Source organism: Scomber scombrus, chromosome 9 (genome assembly GCF_963691925.1).
Source record: "Scomber scombrus chromosome 9, fScoSco1.1, whole genome shotgun sequence".
NCBI classification, from domain to species: domain Eukaryota; kingdom Metazoa; phylum Chordata; class Actinopteri; order Scombriformes; family Scombridae; genus Scomber; species Scomber scombrus.
In genome coordinates, this window is record NC_084978.1 from 22,629,744 (window position 1) to 22,650,891 (window position 21,148).

General features: G+C 40.2%; 2 protein-coding genes across 2 annotated transcripts; both read right to left on the minus strand.

The window, feature by feature from the left end:
• Positions 1–478: 478 nt before the first annotated feature.
• On the minus strand, positions 479–2,523 carry LOC133985898 (protein Wnt-8a-like). Its single transcript, XM_062425637.1, has 6 exons — positions 2,453–2,523; positions 2,304–2,337; positions 2,017–2,155; positions 1,477–1,602; positions 1,228–1,370; positions 479–1,045 (listed from the first exon to the last, which is right to left on the minus strand). The coding sequence occupies exons 1-6, from the start codon at positions 2,521–2,523 to the stop codon at positions 479–481; spliced, it is 1,080 nt and encodes a 359-aa protein (XP_062281621.1).
• A 3,574-nt stretch (positions 2,524–6,097) lies between these two features.
• tmsb2 (thymosin beta 2) lies at positions 6,098–6,681 on the minus strand. Its single transcript, XM_062425801.1, has 2 exons — positions 6,582–6,681; positions 6,098–6,325 (listed from the first exon to the last, which is right to left on the minus strand). The coding sequence occupies exons 1-2, from the start codon at positions 6,679–6,681 to the stop codon at positions 6,288–6,290; spliced, it is 138 nt and encodes a 45-aa protein (XP_062281785.1). The 3' UTR covers positions 6,098–6,287.
• Positions 6,682–21,148: the final 14,467 nt, after the last annotated feature.

The window sequence follows — 21,148 nt, forward strand, 5'->3', positions numbered from 1 at the left end:
TGTTGTGCTTTGTCCCCCCGGGTCCGAGAGCTGATTGGGTGACTTTAGGAAACGCCTATATGCGCACTTCAAAGGGTGGCATTAGGTGGTAGTTTATTTTCTTCCCAAGGCTGCATAACACCAGGGCACCAATATACAAATAACGGAATCAGACTATTGCCTCCGACAAACCAGACGGGGTCATATAGGCATATGTTACAAAAATATTTATTAGTTTATTTTTTTTCAATTAAAAATACATATAAAATATTCTGGCAGACAACACAGGACAAATCACACATAAACACTCTGAGGTGGTGAGCTGCGCAGAGAACTTGGTCCTAAAATACAGAATCAAATCAGTAGGATGAAGTGCATTGAAAGGCTTCAGGTGATGTGGTAGATGAAGTTGTACAAATCACATTCTTGTAATACAGAATAATAATAGCCTAATTATTGATAATGAAAGGTGATTAGCAATATCCTATGCAACAAACAATCAGTGCCGGCGCGCACGATGCTTCCGCTTGGATTTATTATGTGATCTCCTCCCATTTTCTTTACGTGCACAGTAATACTTTGTAACGACTTGGGTGCATTTTTCACATTTAACTGTGCAGCACCAGTGAAACTTGCAGTTGCAGCTGCTGACAACCTCGATGCGCTTCTCCACCACTCTGAGGCCGCAATCGTAGCACAGCCTGCGGCAGCTCTTTCTCTCCCACTGGGACATATTCTTGTCACCCTTTAGACACTCCCGCCGCTCTGTGCCCTGATACCCCAGGCTCTGGTTCTTTACGCAGTAATCCGGAGAGTCCTCCAGGTAAATGAGCTCGGTCCGGGCGATGTTCCTAAAAGCGTGCGTAATGGCTCCTCGGTTGTCAGCACTGTTCCCAGCCCTCGCCGGCTTCTTGTCCATCTCCAGTTTCTTCGCATGTTCGTGCTTCATCTTCAGGTAGTTACCCACCTCTCTGAAGTCGGCCAGCTGCATCCAGCAGGTTTGGATGCTGCAGCTCCCGGACACCCCGTGACACTTACAGGCTTTTCTCATGGTAGCTTTGATTGCCTGAAAGAAGAACGAGAGAGAGAATTAGTTGATCAACCCTACACAACTTTATCCGGTTTCTTGAGTTTGAACCCATATGTAGATGCTGAGTTATTCAGGACTTAAACAACGTTTACCCTCAGTTGGTTTATTAATACCTGCTTTGAACATACTTGAAAGGCTTAATACTAGTAAAATCATACCAGTCTGCCTGCCTCGTTGTTATGCAGGTTAACTGCTGCACGAGAGTCATGCCCATCTTCCAGTGCGTCCACAAACTGTTTGGAGATCTTCTCTCCAAACGCCACATTATCACTGCAGCCTCCCCAGATCCATCCTCTGCCACCTGGACAATAAAAAAAGCACTTTGTTATTACATTGTAAGAGTATCATGACTGTCTCGCGTAATTTAGCCTAATAGTGAATAGAATACGCATGGAAGATAAATGTACCTGTCTGTCCAATTCTGGAGTCATCACAGCCGCAGTTGTCAAAGTCTCCCATGCTGCAGTTCTTGGTGAGCGTGTACATCACTCCAGCGGCGCTGATAGCGTGGACAAAAGATGTCTCCCTTGTGGCTAAAATAAGTAGCAAAGAAAGCAAAACATGATTTTATAGTTTGCCATCATATTTGGTAACATGAATACGCAAAGGTCACACTCAAATACTGTTTGTAAAAGGTGCGTAAACTGCGCGTAATGTAATTGTAGAGGTTTATATGGTGAAAATGTTGAGTTTTATCAATGTGATTTCTGCAAGGATTGTCAGTTTTCCGTTGTGTTCCTTCTCCATTGAGGTCAGAGTGCAGGATCAGCAACAGAGAAGTGTCTTTACTGGTCTGAGGGATTCAGTTATTGCGCAATTGCGCTTCATCACAGTTGACAGTTACCGGACTTGAACCCTTGCTGCTGCATGCCAAGTATTTGTGAACCCTTGCTGCTGCATGCCAAGTATTTGTGGCAAAAGTATAATATAGATACAAGCTTTCTTACCACTTCGAAGGCCTTTGTGTGTGGATAACTGAAGTGTGCTTTCTGGGCAGTTCCATCTGTCCAAAGCGAACTGATGTTTACACTCTTGTATTCCACTCTGTGCGCCCCCTTGAACGCTGCTGGCATAAGTCAGAAAAGCCTTGGGAGAGAAAGCAAGGGTCTTCGTTATGGGTTATCACTTATAATCAAATGCAAGGGGCATGTAATTGTTACAAAACAAATGTATTAGCCAGAGATGCCACATAACATTTTTTACGCGCAATACATGAAGACAAAACTGTATTTACCTTGGGTCCAGTCATGAGGAAATTATTCACCGTCCTATAGAAACAAAACAGGAGAATCATGTTAATCCAAAATCACTTAACAACCAGCAGACACAGATTACGCCGCATTGCATTTTTTAAACGAATTCCTCCAAAAGTAAGTGACATACCAAGCCGATGCAGACTGGAAATGACAGCTTATGGATAAAACCATTGCTGTGAGGAGATTTAGTGGTCCCATAACAGCTGAGTTCCAAACGGAGGCCTGTTTGCTTATATCCCAGATGTGAATACCAAGAGAGAAGAAGGCAACTGATGTTGTAGCACAGACTCAACGCAGATGATATTTATATGGTCTAACCCCTTTGATTGACAGATTTGTCCCGCAGGTAGCGTTTCACTGTGAAAACGCATCAACGACGACACTGATCGCCGTGTCCTATAGACAAATAGGAGCCGTCGTTGCATAAGTGCACTTCAAAGAAGTGACGCAGACAGTTAAACAGCCCCCAATTCATTCACCTGTCGTTCCCAGGCTTGAATCCCTATACACTTTTCTGTGAGGCATATCTACAGAATAAGTCAGTGTTTCATTCTTTATTAACACAGGGTCTGCAGTATATTAATAACAGGTTAAAAACATAGTTATGATATAAGCTAAATAAGGTTTAGAATATTATAGGATATATTAATGTTAGAAAATATGGAAAATTGTGCCAGGAGATATTCAGCGTATACAATTTAACACACTATAACCTTCTTGTATGATACAGGAATATAATAGTGATTTACGTGGATTTGTAGAGGGGTTGCCTGCTCCTCTATTCATGTACTTTATTCCATACGTAATTTAATAGTTTTGTCATTAGTAATACATTTCAGTTACAGCAATACAGTAGTGGATATCGTCTTGTAGCGTAGTGTGTACTTGGAAACGTTTGGGAAATGGCACTAGCGCCTCACAGTGACTACAAAGCCATAAAGTCTTTTAGAAGCTGACGGTATATAGTCATGTAAATACTGCCTCACACATTGGCGACATTGGCATCGTCCTGATAATAGGATAATAGATGTTTCCCTGGGAAACAACTTGGTGTGAAAACAGTCTGGAATTTACAAGAGTATACATACATGAGAGCTTTAATGTTTAAAGCTTTAAAATATTAGTTGGGATTATTGCCACACATTTTAGATGGGCATACACCTCACCAAACTTAAAAAATATTGATCCTGGTTATTGGTTTTAGAAATCTGGGATTATTCTGTATGCTACATTGCCCATTCACATTTATTTCTATTGATTATCGTCCTTGATTTAGTCTAAATAATCACTTCCATCAACAGTCATCATGGCAGTTTCTGTCATTTCATACTCCCAGTGTGATTTGATGCGAGAGAATTCCCAAATTAATGATTAACGTTACAGTTTTTAAATGAAATTGCTTACACTTGTCAAATCCCCAATAAGCCACTCAAAATCCCTTAAAACAACAATTCACTCAGCTCGGCGGACAATGGGCGGAGGCCTGGCTGAGGTCCTCCACACAATAGTGGAGAGGTGTAGGTGAGGATAATCCCTACTAATTAGATATCGCCCACATTCATCCTGCAATATGACTGAAACCTAGAGCCCCTCAACACCTGGCTGGGAAATAATACAGAGCAATTAAAAATAAACACGTTACGATTCATAATATGCCCTTGACTGAGAGCTCCTTTAACGATTTTAATGGGTTAATAACCCGCAAACAGTGGCTGATCTAACTGGGCGTGTTTCTACATGGGTGCTAGATGTCCCATAAACATCGAAACTCTTAAGGACAAATCACGTGGGCAGTGCTGGCTTGAGGTTTTTTTAGTTTTTTTAATTATCACTTTTTCAAGCTGACAAGACAAAATAAAATGACTCATTTGTCAAGGACAAATATTATCATAATGAATTACTCCAAACGATTATGATGATTATGAGTGCTACTACCACTAAAAATGAAATACTACTACTATTAATAATAACACTAATAATAATAGAGTAGGCTGACATGTTATTCTGCTTCTAGATACAACTTTGGATGGTGTGTATTCAAGCTCAACACCTGAAACAAGAGGAAATGTCAGGGCCTTCAATATGCTTAGAATAACCTGAAGTCAAAGTACACTTTAATTAAATTCTAACAGATATTTCAGGCGCATTAGGCCGTCCAGGGTGCATTGATGGGTGATTTATGGCAGTGCAAGGTGAGAGAAACAGAGCAATAAAGACTGAGGAGGTGACAGGTTTGACAGGCTGAGGAGGGGTGGCAGGACTGAAGACGCCAGTCAGCGACATCAGTCAGGCGGAGATTTTGGGTTGTAAATGACCTGTAATGGAATTCTGAAATAGCATGTCGTAAATAAATAATAGGTGACATAAAGAAGTTATCTTATTAGTAAAACTAAAAAAAAACAACCTCTTATACGTGCCCCTTTTTTCAAATGTATATTTTTATTTCATAGTAGTATCTTTCAAAGTTCAGTAAAGTATAGTATAGTTGTTGTCTCCAGTCCCCGCCCCCTTCGCATTTTCAGCCAATCACACTCCACTCCCCAGACCCGCAGCCTCCTTGCTCAGCAACTGCCTGCTAGCATGCTAGCTCCTGTTCATCAAATGTGAAACTTATAACAGCCTCTTAGTACCTTTCTTCATGGTGTGTCTCTAATCTGGAAATCCTTCAAATCACCACATTGCTGTTACTAGTAATGCTCACCTAATAATTCCCAGTAGGCTGCGTTTAATGATAACTTTGATCATCTATTAATATGATGATTATTTTCATGATTAACATATAATCAATCATTTGTTTGTGAATAGTTAAAAAAAAAAGAAAAGAAAAGAAAAGCTGAGCACAATTTCCAAGAGCCTAAGGTGATGTCATCAACTTCGTTGTTCAAACAACACTTAAAAACCCAAATGTAGTTTATTTACTTTTATAGAGACCATCAAATATTAACATTTGACAAGCTGGAACCACTGGACCTCTGGAGTGTTTTTGTTAAAAATGACTTTAATTAATTAATTAATAATTGATTATCTAAATAGTTTCTTATTGATTCTTCTGTTGATTGGCAGATTGATTCATTAACTAATCGCTTCAATGCCAGGTAAAGCTTAGCAACATAAGCTAATGTTAGCTGGCTCTAGGACTAGCCAAAAGAACATTTCAACCTTGTTATTGTTTCAGTAAAGTACAGTAAAATGTGGCCTGCCTTTGCACTGGACATGTATGTTATGAAACCTTAACATTATGTAGGTTTGTTCAAATGTCATCAACAACATCATAGGTTGTTAGCAAAGCTCATACATGAGGTACCACATTTTATACTATAACACTGTAAATACTGTACAGGCACAGTGGTGCAAATGTATTACATCAGGAGAAACCCCTCCATGAAACTACCATGAGCCAATATAGTAACATGTTTTTTTATTATTGTGTGTTTGTTTCAATGCTGTGCATGATCAGTCCATGCCTCATGATGACCACAGGTTGTTTATTTGCACATAGACAAAAAGGCGACACCAAAATCCAGAGGATCAACTGGTTCCATGTCTTCATATTTATTTCATAAAGAAAAGTAAAAAGTTTATTAAGAAAACAGCCCACATGATTAGACTATGATTGTTCCCCTGTCCGTAGACAACCCCCATCCCGCCCTACCCCACTCCTAGCCTGGATGCCTGCCTATCTTTCAGTGCTACATCACTACACCACTCCCTAGTTTGGCAATATTGGAGACATTTTAGCTATAGGCTAACAGTGCAAGACAGGCACCCAGGCTATAACGTTTTTCACCCAATGTGGTAAGAGAGCCCCCATGTGAGGATGCCATATATCCTTATAGCACCCCCAGGGAATTCAAGAGCACCCTTTTCTGAAGACAAAGCAAGAGATTCAAATACTGTGATAATCAAAAGAAAGTGCTTTTTTGCTGCGGCATCTCAGCTTCTTTTCTTCATGTGCTCAAAAGTCAAGGTGTGGCATCGCCTTTCCTCTCTTGCTCGATGGCTGCAAAAGAAGAGAAAAATAAAGTGTCGGTCAGCAGGCTCGTGCAGTGAGCAAGTGAGTGGATGGTGCTCTTTTTTTGATTTGCTGTATGTCAATGATTGCTGATGTTTCAGCAGGTTGCTATCTGCTGCAGTGCATGTAATCTTTTGACAGCAGTGGCTGGGATGAGTAAGGACTGACAAGAAAATTGCTTCAGGGGATAAAGGCTTGAAGGTTTGACAAAAAGCTTTTCAGAAACACGCAATGGGACACTCACTCTCTTTGGTGGGCAGAGGGTTTTTTTCTTTTGTCTCTGTCTTCTTCAGCTTCGTCTTGTCGAAACGGGAGATCTCAGTCATGTCAGGCTTGTCAGACATTTTGGCTGTGAAAGAAAAAGCACAGGTTTGACCTTTCCTGTTATACTGATGATTTACCTTACATTATGTATATGCATTTCTTAGGTATACTCTTAAACATAAAAGAAATGAGGTCATTTGAAAGATCATCACAAGAGCTGTCAAAAATCCTGATCCGAAATGATACATTAACAACTGACTGCACATAAAGGGAGTGGCTACGCCGCATTACACATACGTCCACATGGGTGCCTGTGAGTGGTGGTGGATGCCTCCCACACATGCTCTGTCTTGATGTGCTCCTTTCCAAAACGCCTATGTTGCTAACATGTGCCTATTTTTACCCAGCTGTCTGTTCTTTCCTTTGTCTCCGCTTTTCCCTCTCTCCGAGGCTGAGGTCTTTGTTCTCTCCCTCTGCATCCCCTCTCTCTCTCTCTTTCTCTCTCTCTCTCTCTCTCTCTCTCTCTCTCTCTCTCTGTCTGTCTGTCTGCATCCACCCCTGCAGCCTCGTGGATGTCGGCAATGCTCCACAGGCTCCACTGCAGTCATATTCCTGACCTAGCCTCAGGTCTAACAAATCTGTTTTGCACAGTCTGGCCCAGTCACGCCTGTTTGAACCACTGCTCTGTCGGAGACTGGTGTGGAAATGTGACAAGCCCACCAGCCTGAAGCCAGTCATTTTCATAACATGCTACTATAAAATGATTCTCACTGTGAATTTGAATGGGGCCTAATATAATTGGTTTGTCGCAGAAATAGACATGCTCGGCACATGGCCAGAATTCTTAAATTTTCAATCTCTTGAAACAAGACATGCTGAACCTTTTCAGATACAAATGATAGCTAATGTACATCCACCTAAGCTAGCATGAACATCAGTTGTCACGAACACACCTTTTTCAGCTCATCAGTAAAACTAATGATCCACACATTAGTACTATTGTTCCTTTATCACCATCATCACCACCATCCCTCTTTCACATCATTTCACTGCTGCCATCAGCAGTCAGCCTCTGCTGATCCAGCCACACCCCAATCCCTTTGTTTCAATCCTAGTAAAAAAGGATTCAGAAAGAGACACATGGACACAGAGAAATTAAGAATATAGTGAAAAAGATAGGATTAGTTCTTACCGGTGTTCCACACAGCAGTGGGCTTAAATCCACCAGCGGAGAGAGCAGGGAGGGCTAGAGGTACAGAGATTGAGAAGGGAGAGCGATACGGAAGCTGAGTGTGTCTGCCGGTGTGCGCACGCCTGCCTGCGTCCAGGGTGTGGATATAAGAGGGAGGGGAGAGAGAGAGAGGTGGTAGAGAGAGAGGGTGACTGAGAGCTTAGTCAGCCTTCCTTCTTGTCATCAATATTAATGTTCTCGAGGGAAAAGACTAAAGGAAGCCAGCCACTGATAGGAAACAGCTGTGCTGTTTAGCTGATATGAGATTGATTATTATTAATAATTCAGATAATATTATGAGTATACAGTGATTGTGCTGAGTAAGTCTGGGGCAAAATATATGAGATGGTGGGAAGAGGAGTTGTGGGATTTTTAATGTACCGTAACTGTACTTCCATCCCTTTATAACATACAGTATTTTACATGCTGATGTGACAGTGTTATGGGTATTTATAGTGTATAAGTGAGTCTGCCAGTATGTCACAGCACTGCAGAAAACTCCCTTTTATAGGAACAAGTATATATCATGGACCAATGCCACATACCACATCATTTATAGCCCAAGCCAGTTTGCAGTACCAGACCCTAGATGGGCCTTTATATAATTTAAAAACTTAAATGGAAATGAATACAGAACACATATTATTAATAATTTAAATAACATTTTTTAGCAATTTCTCAACCATGATTTTTTGCTTGTTTTCTTCGTCCTCTAAGTGAATATATTAGGATTGTCACCTTTGGTTTAATATTCAAACATTTTATATTGATCAGAATAATGCAGCCCTACATGCAGTCATGCATACACTGTACATGTAACTCCTATATAGACTTTCATTAACTATTTTCAGCATTTTAATCATACCAACATGCAGAATATTTTAGCTACTTGTAGTTAACCATCAGTGTTTGGTTTTAAAATCATTTGTCACATCCTTTATTTTGCAGCTTATCATGCAGCTCTTGATTACATCAGACTCTAATAGTGTAGAGCTCATGGTACTTTGCTGACATCATGAAACCTGCTGGTCTTCCCTCTTCAATCTTCCCAGAGGTACAGTTACAGCCTGCTGAGGCCAGCCCGTGAGGACATTTCAGAGCATACCGCTCATCTCAGAATAGAATAGCGATGATGAGTCAACGTGACTTCAACCCTTTGAATGATACAGTGAGCCAAGCAAGCAGGTCCACTTATAGGCTCTGGTAAGCGCTGTGTTAATGTATGACATCATATTACTGGATGACTTTGGGTTTTACAGGAAACGTCATGATGAGGTCATGAATACCGCGGTGGGCTCTGTACAGAGGCTGCAGCACCACCTGCTGGCTGAAGTCTGGAATTGACCCATTTACCAAGTTAATACGGACTGCTGTAAAATGAATTGAAACATGCAGCCTTGTTACTTTCCCTTGACACCGTGCATCTCTGAATACTACACACAATATCTAATAGAGTGATCTAACTGATGTGATAGCCCTGTGAAACTAATTATATTCAGTGTCCTTCAGATCACTCAGTAATTCAGCCTTTCAGAAGTATGCCTCCATTGACTTGTTTGTTTATTTGTGCTATCATTCTTTGACCTTCTCTAAATTTGCCCCAGCCCTCTTATTAACCTTTTGAGTGTGAAATGTTATCATATTTGAAGCGTGGAGACGAGATGCACACTGACAAAGGTCAGATTTGGCAGCCAAATGACCTGTCACAACTGTCTGACTGCCCACAGCCTGTTGGTGGATGATAATAGACCAGTGAACCTTTACCCAGGTCAAGTCTGTCTCTGCGTTGTTAGACAATATCAAGATAAACGTTCATTTCAGAGACAAACACAAACAGAAGACGGTGGCACCATGAAGTTTAAGATGTTCATGGATAGTCAAAACCTTTATAGAATAGTTTGAATAGAACAATTGGTACTGTAGATAAATAGATAATTATTGTATTTATTATATCTAATTCGACTTTATGTAACACTATTCAGTATATATATATATAAATATGTGGGTCAAAGACGAGACGTGTACATTTTGTGTCCGGGGACCATTAATTTAAAATAAAAAGATATATATGTATAAATATAATATTAAAACACTCAACCCTTACCCATCTTTTCACTCAGAAGAATGTTTGGGTCAAAGTATTAAATTAAGGGAGTGACAGCATGAAAAGGACCCTTAGAGGACCCTCTCTGTGGTCAGGTGACTACATCTCTCTGTAATATTTGAATAATTTCACTTTTTCACCCGCTTGTAACCTTTGGTACAAAAATGTATGTCCTTCAGTGCGACACAGAAAAGAAAAAAAAAGCTTTATTAAATATGATAATTAATGATAATGTCCATAGGTGAAGGTCATAACTTCATATAGGTAGCCAAGGAACTGCCTGATAAATGTGTTTATGTATGAGATCCGTCCTTCAGTGTAACGTTTATGTCATTCAGTACAACAAATTCTCCAGTGTTAAACATGTTACACCACAATGTCATTCGTTACACTGAATGACAGTAGCATTTTTATCCCATGTTTTCACTAGTTTATAACATTTAATCATGCAATTCATATTGATTTGTTGTATTATCATTTTTAACTATTTTATGGCATTTGAATGTATTTCAAGGCACATTATCTGTATATTGTAGACATCTTAAACATTTTGTCCTGATTTTTATACAGTTTTTAACTTTAAAAAAAATACCGGTGCTGCTGCAGATAATTGTTTATAGGATCATTATTGTTGTTGCTAAAGGAATCACATTTAATCAATATTTTTGGGCCATTTTGATATGTGTTATTCGGTGTAACGAGATATTGTCATACAGTGTAACACCAATATTTTATATTTATATACAGTAATTTGTCTTTTTTGACTCACAGAGACAAAAACAAATCTTAAAGGATGTAGTACATTGTTTTTTTTAAACATTTCAAAAAAAAAAAATTCAGTGCAAGGCAGTAAATGTTTGTAAAAGCCTTCAACAAATTTAGAGTTGTACCAATGACGCATCAAATATTCAAAATGTTCAAAATGAAATAATGTAATTTATTCTGGGTAGTTATATTTCTGACAGTCTAAACATAAGTATAGATTATATATATATTAGATATATTATATATATGATTATGATAAATGGAAATAAAATACTTTTTGTTAAAACAACAATTAGTGTTACACTGAATGACATTTTTCTACGGTATATTCTTATTAATCACAATAAAAAATGAATTACTGGTTTTATTCTTGAGAATAACTAATATAAGGTCATAGGTGACACTCCAATGAACATAAAAAACCCTTTTAGGGAACTGTACTAGCTGTTTTATTTTTTTGCTACTTTGAAAACCTTATACGTCTTTGACCCCCGTATATAAAAGCTTTTTTTGTGTACAGTAAAAAAAAAAAGGAAAAAAAAGTTCAGTCTTAAACACAAGATGGCGGCACAGGACTGTTTAAATTTTCAGGCAGGACGCTGCATTGAAGTGAACAGTATATAAGGGACCACCAGGGCGCACTCGTCTCTGAGTACTTGCAAAGTTTCAACCTCACCTGTCACTATCACAGTTTACAACAGCTTGAATCTTTATGTCACCAATGTGATTAAAAAAATAAAAAACTCTTCACACTTTTCCAAACACGGTTTCGTCCATACTTTAATAGTGACTAGAGATTTAAGCCTGTAAGCTCAGTGGTTTAGTGTGACACTTAAAGACAACAAGAGATCACTGGCAGTTCAGCAGTAAGCAACTTTCACTGTCATGAATGCGACACATACAGTAAGCATAAAGTGTGAATTATGCACTAGAGCTCTGATTGATTTACTGGAATGTTATCTTTTACAGCAGACTTTAGTTTCTGTGTTGATGCCAAGTTTGTTACTTAATAGAAAGGGATGGCAATTAATTTTGGGAAACAGCAAAACATTTAATCTATTCCTCATTGTAAAAGCGTCACTGAGTGAGTTTACACTGGGCTTTTGCCGTGAGGGACAGCAGTCTGTGTGTACTGGATTTTTTGTTTCATATTTAAAGGAATAGAAAAGTTTTGCGAAATGCAGTCATTGCTCTCTTGCCAAAAGTTATACGAGAAGATTGATACCACTTCCAATGGTCTCACTGTCAGCAAGAAAGCAAATGAGGCTATTTCCCCCAAATGTCAAACTCTTCCTTTAAAGATCCTTTCCAGACATGTATTGTGACATAAAAATACTCATGCTTGGAGCAATAATGTGTGTTTGGTGTGTTTTCCCACAAAGGAAGCATAATTATCACTTTAAAATCCTTAAAATATCACCTACTCCTTAAAAATATTCTAATATTTTTCGTTTCAAAAAACTACTGCACACAAGATGTATCCTGCTTCACTGCAAAGTCCATTCTCAATGTATGTGCACTGAAGGCTTCAAGCTAAAAACAGCCTTCTAGTGTCAAGCTCTGCAGATGCATCATTCTGCACAGTCAAGCTCAAATACTCAACTAGAAACAAGAAGAAAAACACTTTTTCTGAGTAGAGGGGGAATTGAACAATACTCTTCTCTTTTTACCATCACACTCCTTGTACTTATTTTCCTCCTCTTTTTTTTTCTTTGTGGTCAATTTCATGTGTTTCCCAGTCACACATACAGTATGCTCTCTGGAGCATAGATAAAAGCTTTCAGTGTTATCAGATATTCACCCACACATACACACCGGCACACAGGTTATGTTTTTTTTATATTATATGACATTGTTATTGAGCAAGTAAAGTGTGTGAAGTGTAATTACCAACCACATTCACACCAATTAAATCCTGCACTTTTATCAGCATTAAATTGAAAGGATGGAAAAAATATGCAGAGGCCTTATGAAAATAATCTTTGTACTTTGTCAGTCAGCACATAAGAGAATTGATTTATCTCTCAAAGGAATCTGATTACTGCACGATCAGAGAGTGAAGAAAAAAACAGCTGATGTGCAAACTAGAATGGAGTGTGTTTGAGAGGAGTTGTTGGAAGGGCAGCATGGGTTTGGACAGCGCAGGATCAGCGAGACCAGATAAGAACCCGGCCTCAGCTCATGAGCTCCACAACTAATGATGCAGAATGTGATTGGTGCTCCGTGTTCCATCACCCGGCCAATGAGCTGAGAGTATCTTGGTGTGGAGGAGTTATCTCACCTAGCCAGCTGGAGAACAGTGACAGAGATGAAAAGAGAAGAAGGGAAGCGGCAGAGAGGGAGGAGAGGAGATGGAGACAGAGATGAGGGATGAGGAAGCGATAGAGTGAAAGAGATAGATGGAAGATTAGAGTGCTGCTATAAACACAAAACACGTTTGTAATGCACCTTATCAGGTATCAGAGAGTAATGGCAATGTTTGAATCTGTTGCTCACAATAGTGTGTGTGTTGTTATTGGCGTTTGTGTGTAACATCATACTTCCTGAACTTCCACTTTTAGGGTGAGCTTAAGTTTTGTTTGAAAAACATAATGCATCAAAGTAAATATCCTCAATGCATCTTCTCTTCATCAACATCCCTCCATCATCTCCTCCTCTGATGTTTCCTCTTACTTTCTCTCTTTCAGGGATAAACGCAACACATTTAGCGCACAGACAACCGAAGGCTTCAACGGATTAGTGAACGATCAATCCTTTAAATCCATGCATCAGTAAATTAAATGAACAAATGAGTGACAACACAAACACATTTACTCATTTGTTAAAAGTGAAACCAGGAGGGCGACTGAAAGAATGATTTCTTGCCTTAAGGAATAAAAAATGGAGTGTGATGCAAAGTTTTTCATCTGTGGCAATTAGAATAACAATTAGCCACTAAATGTTGTGCACTAACACAGCTTTTCAACCTGTGCATCCTGGGGATTGCTGACTTTTAACGTTAACAAAGGACTAAAATCCTGAAAATAAATGAAGCAGTTCACAGTGTTAGTTAAAAAAGAAACATATTTTACTGGATACATGAGTGTACAGTGTTTCTTGAACTCTTAAAAATCTACCTTTACTGAGTGCTTAAAAGTTGGCAGTGTTGTCCATGGTGACAGTTAGATAATGCAGTGTTGAGATTCTTGCTGTATCGTCAGAATGCTTGTGATCCAAGCAGTCAATTGCTGTTCAGTTCAGAAAGCTTTATTGCTCTGAATGTCCAGTGCCAAGAAGAGGAAAAAATGTTTGTTTTGTTACTTTGGAAACCAACGCATTTGTAAATTATAACAGTAGAAGTATTCAGAGAATTATTACAGAATGTTCTACGAAGACTACAGTGTCAGTTTTAGGAATGTAGAATTGTATAATATTATATAATTATTTAATATTAATTAACTTTTGCACTGAATTTGAATCCATATGAGTAGTCAATGTCTGACTAAAATCATTCATTGATAAACCAATTATAGAATATAATATAACATGGCATCTATTGACATTTATCGAGCAGCCACAACAATGTTTTGTGTACATTTGATAAATCACTAATTTGCAATATCTTTTATTAAAATGCCGTCATCTGTAGTTGTCTCAAACTTCATTGGTCGAGTGTGAGTCTAGTCTGACAATCTCCCAAAAAAGATGCCCAGCATGTCAACAGCATTGATTGGTTTTCTAACTCAATTAGATTCCTCGTTATTTTTTAGAGGGACCGCTGGCTTGATGACACAGACAGTAGCTCAGCCTTCGCTTTGGAATCATTGTTGGAGTTGTCAGAGGAAGCATTTAAAGATGTTAATACCTTGTCATTAATGACGCGACACATACTGCAGTACTGCAGAGTCACTCATAGCATCTGTTCTATCTTTGACTTGTTAAAACTGGAAGTAGGTGAGGCTACAACAGTGAGTTATATAAATCATTTCAAAACGATACCGTAATCTGCAATATATCCTTTCGTTTTCGTCATGGGAGAGAAACAAATCATATTTAAAGCACTTTTAACAAGTGGTCTAAATTGTTGGATCCCATTCTGAAATCTACTTGATTCAGCCATGATAAATTGTAATAGCTTTGTCAGCCCTGTCTGCCTGTGTTTCTGAGCCTTTGAAATGAGAGATCAATACCAAGGTTGGCTAGCTACTGGATTTGAAGTGGCAAGGTCAGCATGCACACATAGTGTTACAGTAGTAAAGCCAGCCAAGACATTTGAAGAGGAGACAAAAAACCCTCATTTTTTTATTAGAACCAAAGAAAAGAGCATTCACAAACCAAGACATGGGTCACAGTCGTATTAAAGTGTGTGTGTGTGTGTGTGTGTGTGTGTGTGTGTGTGTGTGTGTGTGTGTGTGTGTGTGTGTGTGTGTGTGTGTGTGTGTGTGTGTGTGTGTGTGTGTGTATGTGGGCTCATATGTGTCTGTTCTAAAATGAAACGCATTCAAAAATACACACCACACACACAGATCCACCTGTCCCTATTCTCTCCTTTAAAAATATAGTATTCATCTTTCTGTCAGGCATATCATGCAACCTTAAAAGTCATCTAAATTGGTGAAATTGAGCCCTGACAATAAACTGAAACTATATTTGGGAGAATACAGGGGATGGGGAACAGAAAGGTGGAGGCTTTTATTATGCACCTTTCTGCAGGTTTTGTTTTGTTGTTGCAGCTCCACACCGGGTGGATATGAGGTGACATCTGTTCAGGAATCCCTGCTCATACACCTGAAAGGCTTTGGCACTCTTCTTCTGAAATAGAGAGATTAATAAATGTCCCTCTGACTGCTTTAGGATTTGAAAAAAACAACACACACACAACATTGTAGATGTGTGTGCGGGCGCGTGCTTGTGTCGGTGCATCATCCGCACAATATGCTATACGTTATCTCCACACAGCCACCTGTTTATATGAAGGGAGTCAACAAACATCATATGAATTCCAATAAGGCTCACCCTCTGAGTACACACACTTCATCATCATGAAGCGTGCACTGTTCACTGTAATCTAAATCCCTTATTTCAAAGCTGTGTGTGTGCGTGTGTATGTATGCATGTGTGTGTGTGCGTGTGTAAAGGAGACGGGAGGACGGTGGCAGTGAGGGAGATTAAAACTGACAGTTTTCAGTGGTCTTAGGGGCAATGAGCGGAGTGGGGTTAAGATAGTGGGTCTTCAGTATCAGCAAGGGATTGCTCACAGGGTTAATTAGCAAGAATGTTGCTCATCATGAAACTGACAAGTAAACTACAGATATGATGGTACATGTTGAACGCACACAGAGGCTTTTCATGTTTGACAATCCCAGACTTCTGGTCACAGTTTTCACGTCTCTTTTTTTAATTTCGGTGCTTAAATCTAATTTCCGATGATGCCAAAAATGTGTCATTATGCACTAAAGTGCACCAAACAAGCTTTGCCAACTAAAGCAAGGAAGAAAACTATTATTCTACACTTTCAATAGCTGAAAATTCACCTCACATGCTGCTCCCATTTTCAGTAAGGAAATAAGACTTTTAAAACTGGAAACGTGCTGAGAATTAAAGCTGCTAATCCAGAGGATTAATACAATTGAGTTTGCTGGATTTTGGTAATGCCCTGTTTCCTAAGATTTACCCATTAGGTACTTTCTGCTGTCACACTCTGATGGCTTCACAGGAAATTGCCTGTTTTTAGGAGGGCAAGGGTATGCCAGGGCATTTGAACTGAAACACAGAAAACCACTCACGCATTCAACACACACTTACACACTACACAAAGACAGGAAATGAGATTTTGCTGTTCTAGTCCTTTGGCTTCATGAGCCCAATTACCAGCCTTGGTGTGTGTGCGTGTTTGCCTATGTGTGTGTGTTAGGGCATGTCTGCAGGTAGGTGGGTCAGCAGACCCTGACAGTCAGATTTCATGCACCACAGGCTGTGCCTCCAACAGTCATAGTCTGTCTTAGAGTAGAAGTGATGATTGGCCCACGGCTTCTCCAGGAAGCTTTCACAAGCACGACAGTTTTGAGGAGCCAATTGTGAGTGAGCCACTGGCCACCAATTACCATACCTCCTCACTTTGCAGTAGTTGTTTCAAACAAAACAACGGAGATTGAACTGATTGTCAGCAACAGCCTCACCAATCATAGTTGGAGGGACTGCTCCAATTTATATTTTCAACATTTAGACAATACTTGTTGCTGTACAACTGCACAATGTGTATTATTACCATGGCTGTAACTAGTGCTAAAACTTTTTCAAAACAATGTGTGAATGAATGGGAACTGACACATAATTGATTCGATTAATTCAGGTGACAAACCATCAGGTGATTTTTAAAAATCTTTTTCGAAAGATACTTTAAAGATTTTTTATTAAGAACAAAGGGAAATTCATTTTGCAGGAGGTATGATTATAAAAGAAAGGATTTTAAAAAGAAAAGCAAAGTTGTGCGGGCGTGTGTGCATGCATGCGCATGCCTGCATGAGGCGGTGTTAGCACAACAGGTCCAGTGATGGGGGGGATAAGTTTGTTAAAGAGCCTGATTTCAGAAGTGATCAAGCTGGCCTTGTTTGTTTTGAATACAAGGGCAGCATATTTCCTACCATAGGTCAGGATCTGAAAGCAGTTGCTGGTGTTATGAACTGAATCCCTCACAATGAAGCTCCCCACAAGGCTTGGACCTCAGGGTGATCACCTTCTGCAGTTTGGCCTTGTTGGTCTCTGAGAAGCTCTCATAAAAGGTGAGGAGGCTCTCTATATAGCACAAGCTGCAGAGGATGGGAGGTGCTACGTCCAAACACCTGAGCCTCCTGAGGAGGTTGATCCACTGCTGGCACTTTTTGAAGATGGTTTGTGTGTTGTTGTTGAGGGTCAGCTCACTGTCAATGGTGGTCATGAGGTACTTGTAGCTGTTCACCCTTTCCACAGCCTCTCTGTTGTGTGTCAGCTATGGGACAGAGTCAGCCTTCCTCTGGAAGTCTATGGGGAGCTACTTTGTCTTCCTCACATTTGTCTAGAGAAAGTGCTCCTTGCATCACTGGAACAGCTTCTTCGCTTCATCCTCAAAATGGGCAAGGATGTTAGAGGTGTGCTTGCACAGGAAGACCGAAGAGAAATCCACAAACAGGATCCTGGCATATGTACATGGCTTTTCGAAGTGAATGTAGGTGGTATGTAATGCAATCATCACCATGTCCTCTGCTGAGCAGTTTTGCCTATAGGCAAACTGCAAAGGAGGAAGGATAGCACTTGTCTCTCCAGGCATTACCAAGACCATTGTGAGGACCACAGGTCAGTACTTGTTCAGCTAAACAGAATTGTTGGTCTTAGGGACAGACCTTATCTCAGAACACTCCCAAAGTGTATGAAGATGTCCCAGAGATAGTGGTTGAACATACGATGGAGAATGGTGGCCACCTCATCTGAGCATTCCATCACCACCCTCCCTTTAATGAGATCAGGCTCCTGGGCCTTGGATAGATGAACAACCTCAGGCCCTGCCTCACCTCCTCCTCTGTGAGGGCGATTGGCTGACCCCGCCCCTCCTTGATCTTTCACTGGACTTCATTCCTTAGCCCTCTGTTGTTGCACTGAAGTACTGAATGTCAAGCTGACAATGAAAGGAGTTCAGGTCAATGACAAATTCTGCCTCTTCTCTTTCTTTCCTTTCTTAGCAGGAGCTTCCCCTGTGAGGACACACTTTTTCATTCAAGGGAATTTGGAAGGTGTGTCCAAGCTTTGACTGGTACTGTATGTAAAAATGATCCATGAAATTCATCAGCCCAGGCTTCAGTCTGCTCTAAACGCTTTGTTTGCAGAAGTTACCTCTACTTCCCCATTGAACTGACATCAAATCATTCACACATGCCCACAAACAGCTTTCTGTTTCGTGGCATTTGTTGCTGAGGTTGTTTCACAGCTTGTTCGCATTATCCACTCGCATGTTTTGGATCAGATTTTGGACCAGACATGTACAGATGCATTTGAGAAGTTGACATTTTTCCCCCAGAATGACTGGAAGTCTTCCAGGAAATGGTCCATCAGAACAGAGTGGGTTCATTAGGAGGGGGCCCTTAAAGAGACAGGCGCTTAAATGACCAGTTTCAAACAGAGGCTGAACTGAGGGGCTGCATAAAGGACCAGTATGAGAATTCAAAACTATCTGACCTGCTGTAATCTTGTATGCAAAAACATTGCTTTACTTCTTTATGACTCCAAGGGCTTTTAACAGTTATAGTTCCTGTTATATCAACACCTTTCCTGTAAATATACCTTCACACAGCTGTGAATGTGTGCAAGAATGCCTGTTTGCATGTGTATATCTGGTTATGTGTTTTAGCTTGTACTGCAGTGACAAGCTATCACATGAAAAAGTTGAGAAAAGAGGCAGTGGGAGTTGCGGTGTTAGAGTAACAAGGACACAATTTCACTGATGCAAAGCTTCCAAGGTCCATACAATATAATCCATTGACGGAGAAGTTTCAGACCTGCAATAGAGTCGAGAAAAGAAGGCTAGGTAGGATGGTAGCATAACATAGTGATGTTCTATTTTTTTTTTTTAATTTTACTTAAGCTAACAAACCTCAACCACAGTCAATGAAAGAAAGTCAGCAGCTATAGCATTCCTCTTCTGGGAGTCTGTCACTCTTGGCTGAACAGCTCCCCCCTGTGGGGAGTCTGCAGGCCACTAAATGTGAATATGTGAATGAGTGACAGCCCAGTTCCAAAAGGTTTAAAACTGCGTGTCTCAAAATTGAGTGAATAATAAACAAGTGACCTCAGACCTTTATATCAACCCAGTGGAAAGAAACTCACCCACTTTATTAACATGAAGCATGAATCAAACCTTTCTAAACCTGTTCACCCATTTCGCTTCACATTTTGATCCGTCTATAAATCATACACTGGACATTTGTTTGCCTGGTATATTAAGCACCAGAGAGAGCAATGCATCACTCAGCCACACATACAAATGTATCACTGCAACACCAAGGCCAATAACAAAACAACAGATGAAATACTCCAAGCCTGCTAAGGTAAAGAAGTGGCGGGGTGGGTGGAGAGCAGTGTCCTGGAACTCTCAAATGTCTGATACGGGATGCCATGTACTGTGCTTTCACACTTGCACTTTGCTCATTTCTTCACACTCAAACCCATACTCTGCATATAAATAGGCCAGCACAAGTCGTTATCTCCGCTTTTGCTTCCTCTGTGATTCCCTCCTGTGTTGCTCCGACACGAGAAATTACAAGTCACTTCATTATATCTATAGTGATGCCTCTACTGACCCCATTCTCATTCCTCCAGCCCTCCTCTCCCCACTTAACCACCACCATCTCCATGTACAGTGCCCTCGGGGAGGAAAAGTAATAATTAGTATGCTGATACATCAGCCAGTGGTGTTGCCATAACTAGTTAAACAGCTATTTCCACCTCTTTCTATGTTGTGAAGTGCTGAATGTGCGTGTGCTTGTGGATGAGTGTGTGCTTGGAGTGTGTCTTATAATGAGGCTGAAGTAGGCTAACACAGCGGTACATACTGTTCTTGTCACAGTGAAAGGTATAACGTTGATGACAGATGCTCTCACTATGTGGTCTAGCACTGACTCACTCCATCATTCTGTCTGTCTCTCTGTCAGTCTGTCTGTGTATACGTGCGTGGGGTTCTGTAGTTACATAAGAATCCACACAGATTCCTGGGATATGCGCTCTTGTTCGTTTGTACCAGCAAAGGAGCGAGGGAGTGTTACCATGACGATGGCATTCGAAACCAACCTTACATCAAACCATTTGTGTATATTTGTGTCATCCTGTTTTGTTTTTTTTTTCACGTTTGTGTGCCTTTACATTTGAAACTGTTCCATTAGAGCCAAACCGGAGAAATATGGGCCTCTTTGGTGCAATGAAAGAGAAGAAAAGGATGGTGAAGCCATAGATAGATAGATTTACTGGTAGAAAGACACAAGATGGATAGTACAGGATGGAGAGGAAAAATTAGGATGCAGGGGAAGTTAATTAGAAGGAGGGAGATGTTGATTGTGGACCCAGATGTTTCCAAGTGATCTGTTGATAACCTCCTCCCAACTCTCCCTCTCTCTCTCACGCCTTTGAAAATGTCATTTTACCAGTGCTGTGAGCAGCCTGTGCACCTTTGCCAATCCTATGAGTAAGCTGTGTGTGGGCTTCTGTGTGTGTGTACTTGCCTCAGAGTGTGCGCATATATTTGACCTGACCTACTCTGATCAGATTAGCACTGTTTTCTTTAGCCAATGCTACAGGGTGTGAGTCCATGCTTGACCCATAGCATAGGTCACCTTTCCTTCCCATCATGTCTCCTCCCTTTGTCTCTTCAGCCACAATGGCTCACTTCCAGGATCTTTGGTATCACGATAAAGTTTTAGGATATCATATACATTTACATTTTGAT

Coding starts and splice junctions, on each gene's coding strand:
- LOC133985898 (XM_062425637.1), bottom strand. CDS start 2,523: ATGGGACCACTAAATCTCCTCACAGCAATGGTTTTATCCATAAGCTGT. Junction 1,371..1,476: donor CTCCAGAATTGGACAGACAG/GTACATTTATCT, acceptor TTTATTGTCCAG/GTGGCAGAGGATGGATCTGG. Junction 1,046..1,227: donor ACAACGAGGCAGGCAGACTG/GTATGATTTTAC, acceptor TTCTTCTTTCAG/GCAATCAAAGCTACCATGAG.
- tmsb2 (XM_062425801.1), bottom strand. CDS start 6,681: ATGTCTGACAAGCCTGACATGACTGAGATCTCCCGTTTCGACAAGACG. Junction 6,326..6,581: donor CCCTCTGCCCACCAAAGAGA/GTGAGTGTCCCA, acceptor CTTCTTTTGCAG/CCATCGAGCAAGAGAGGAAA.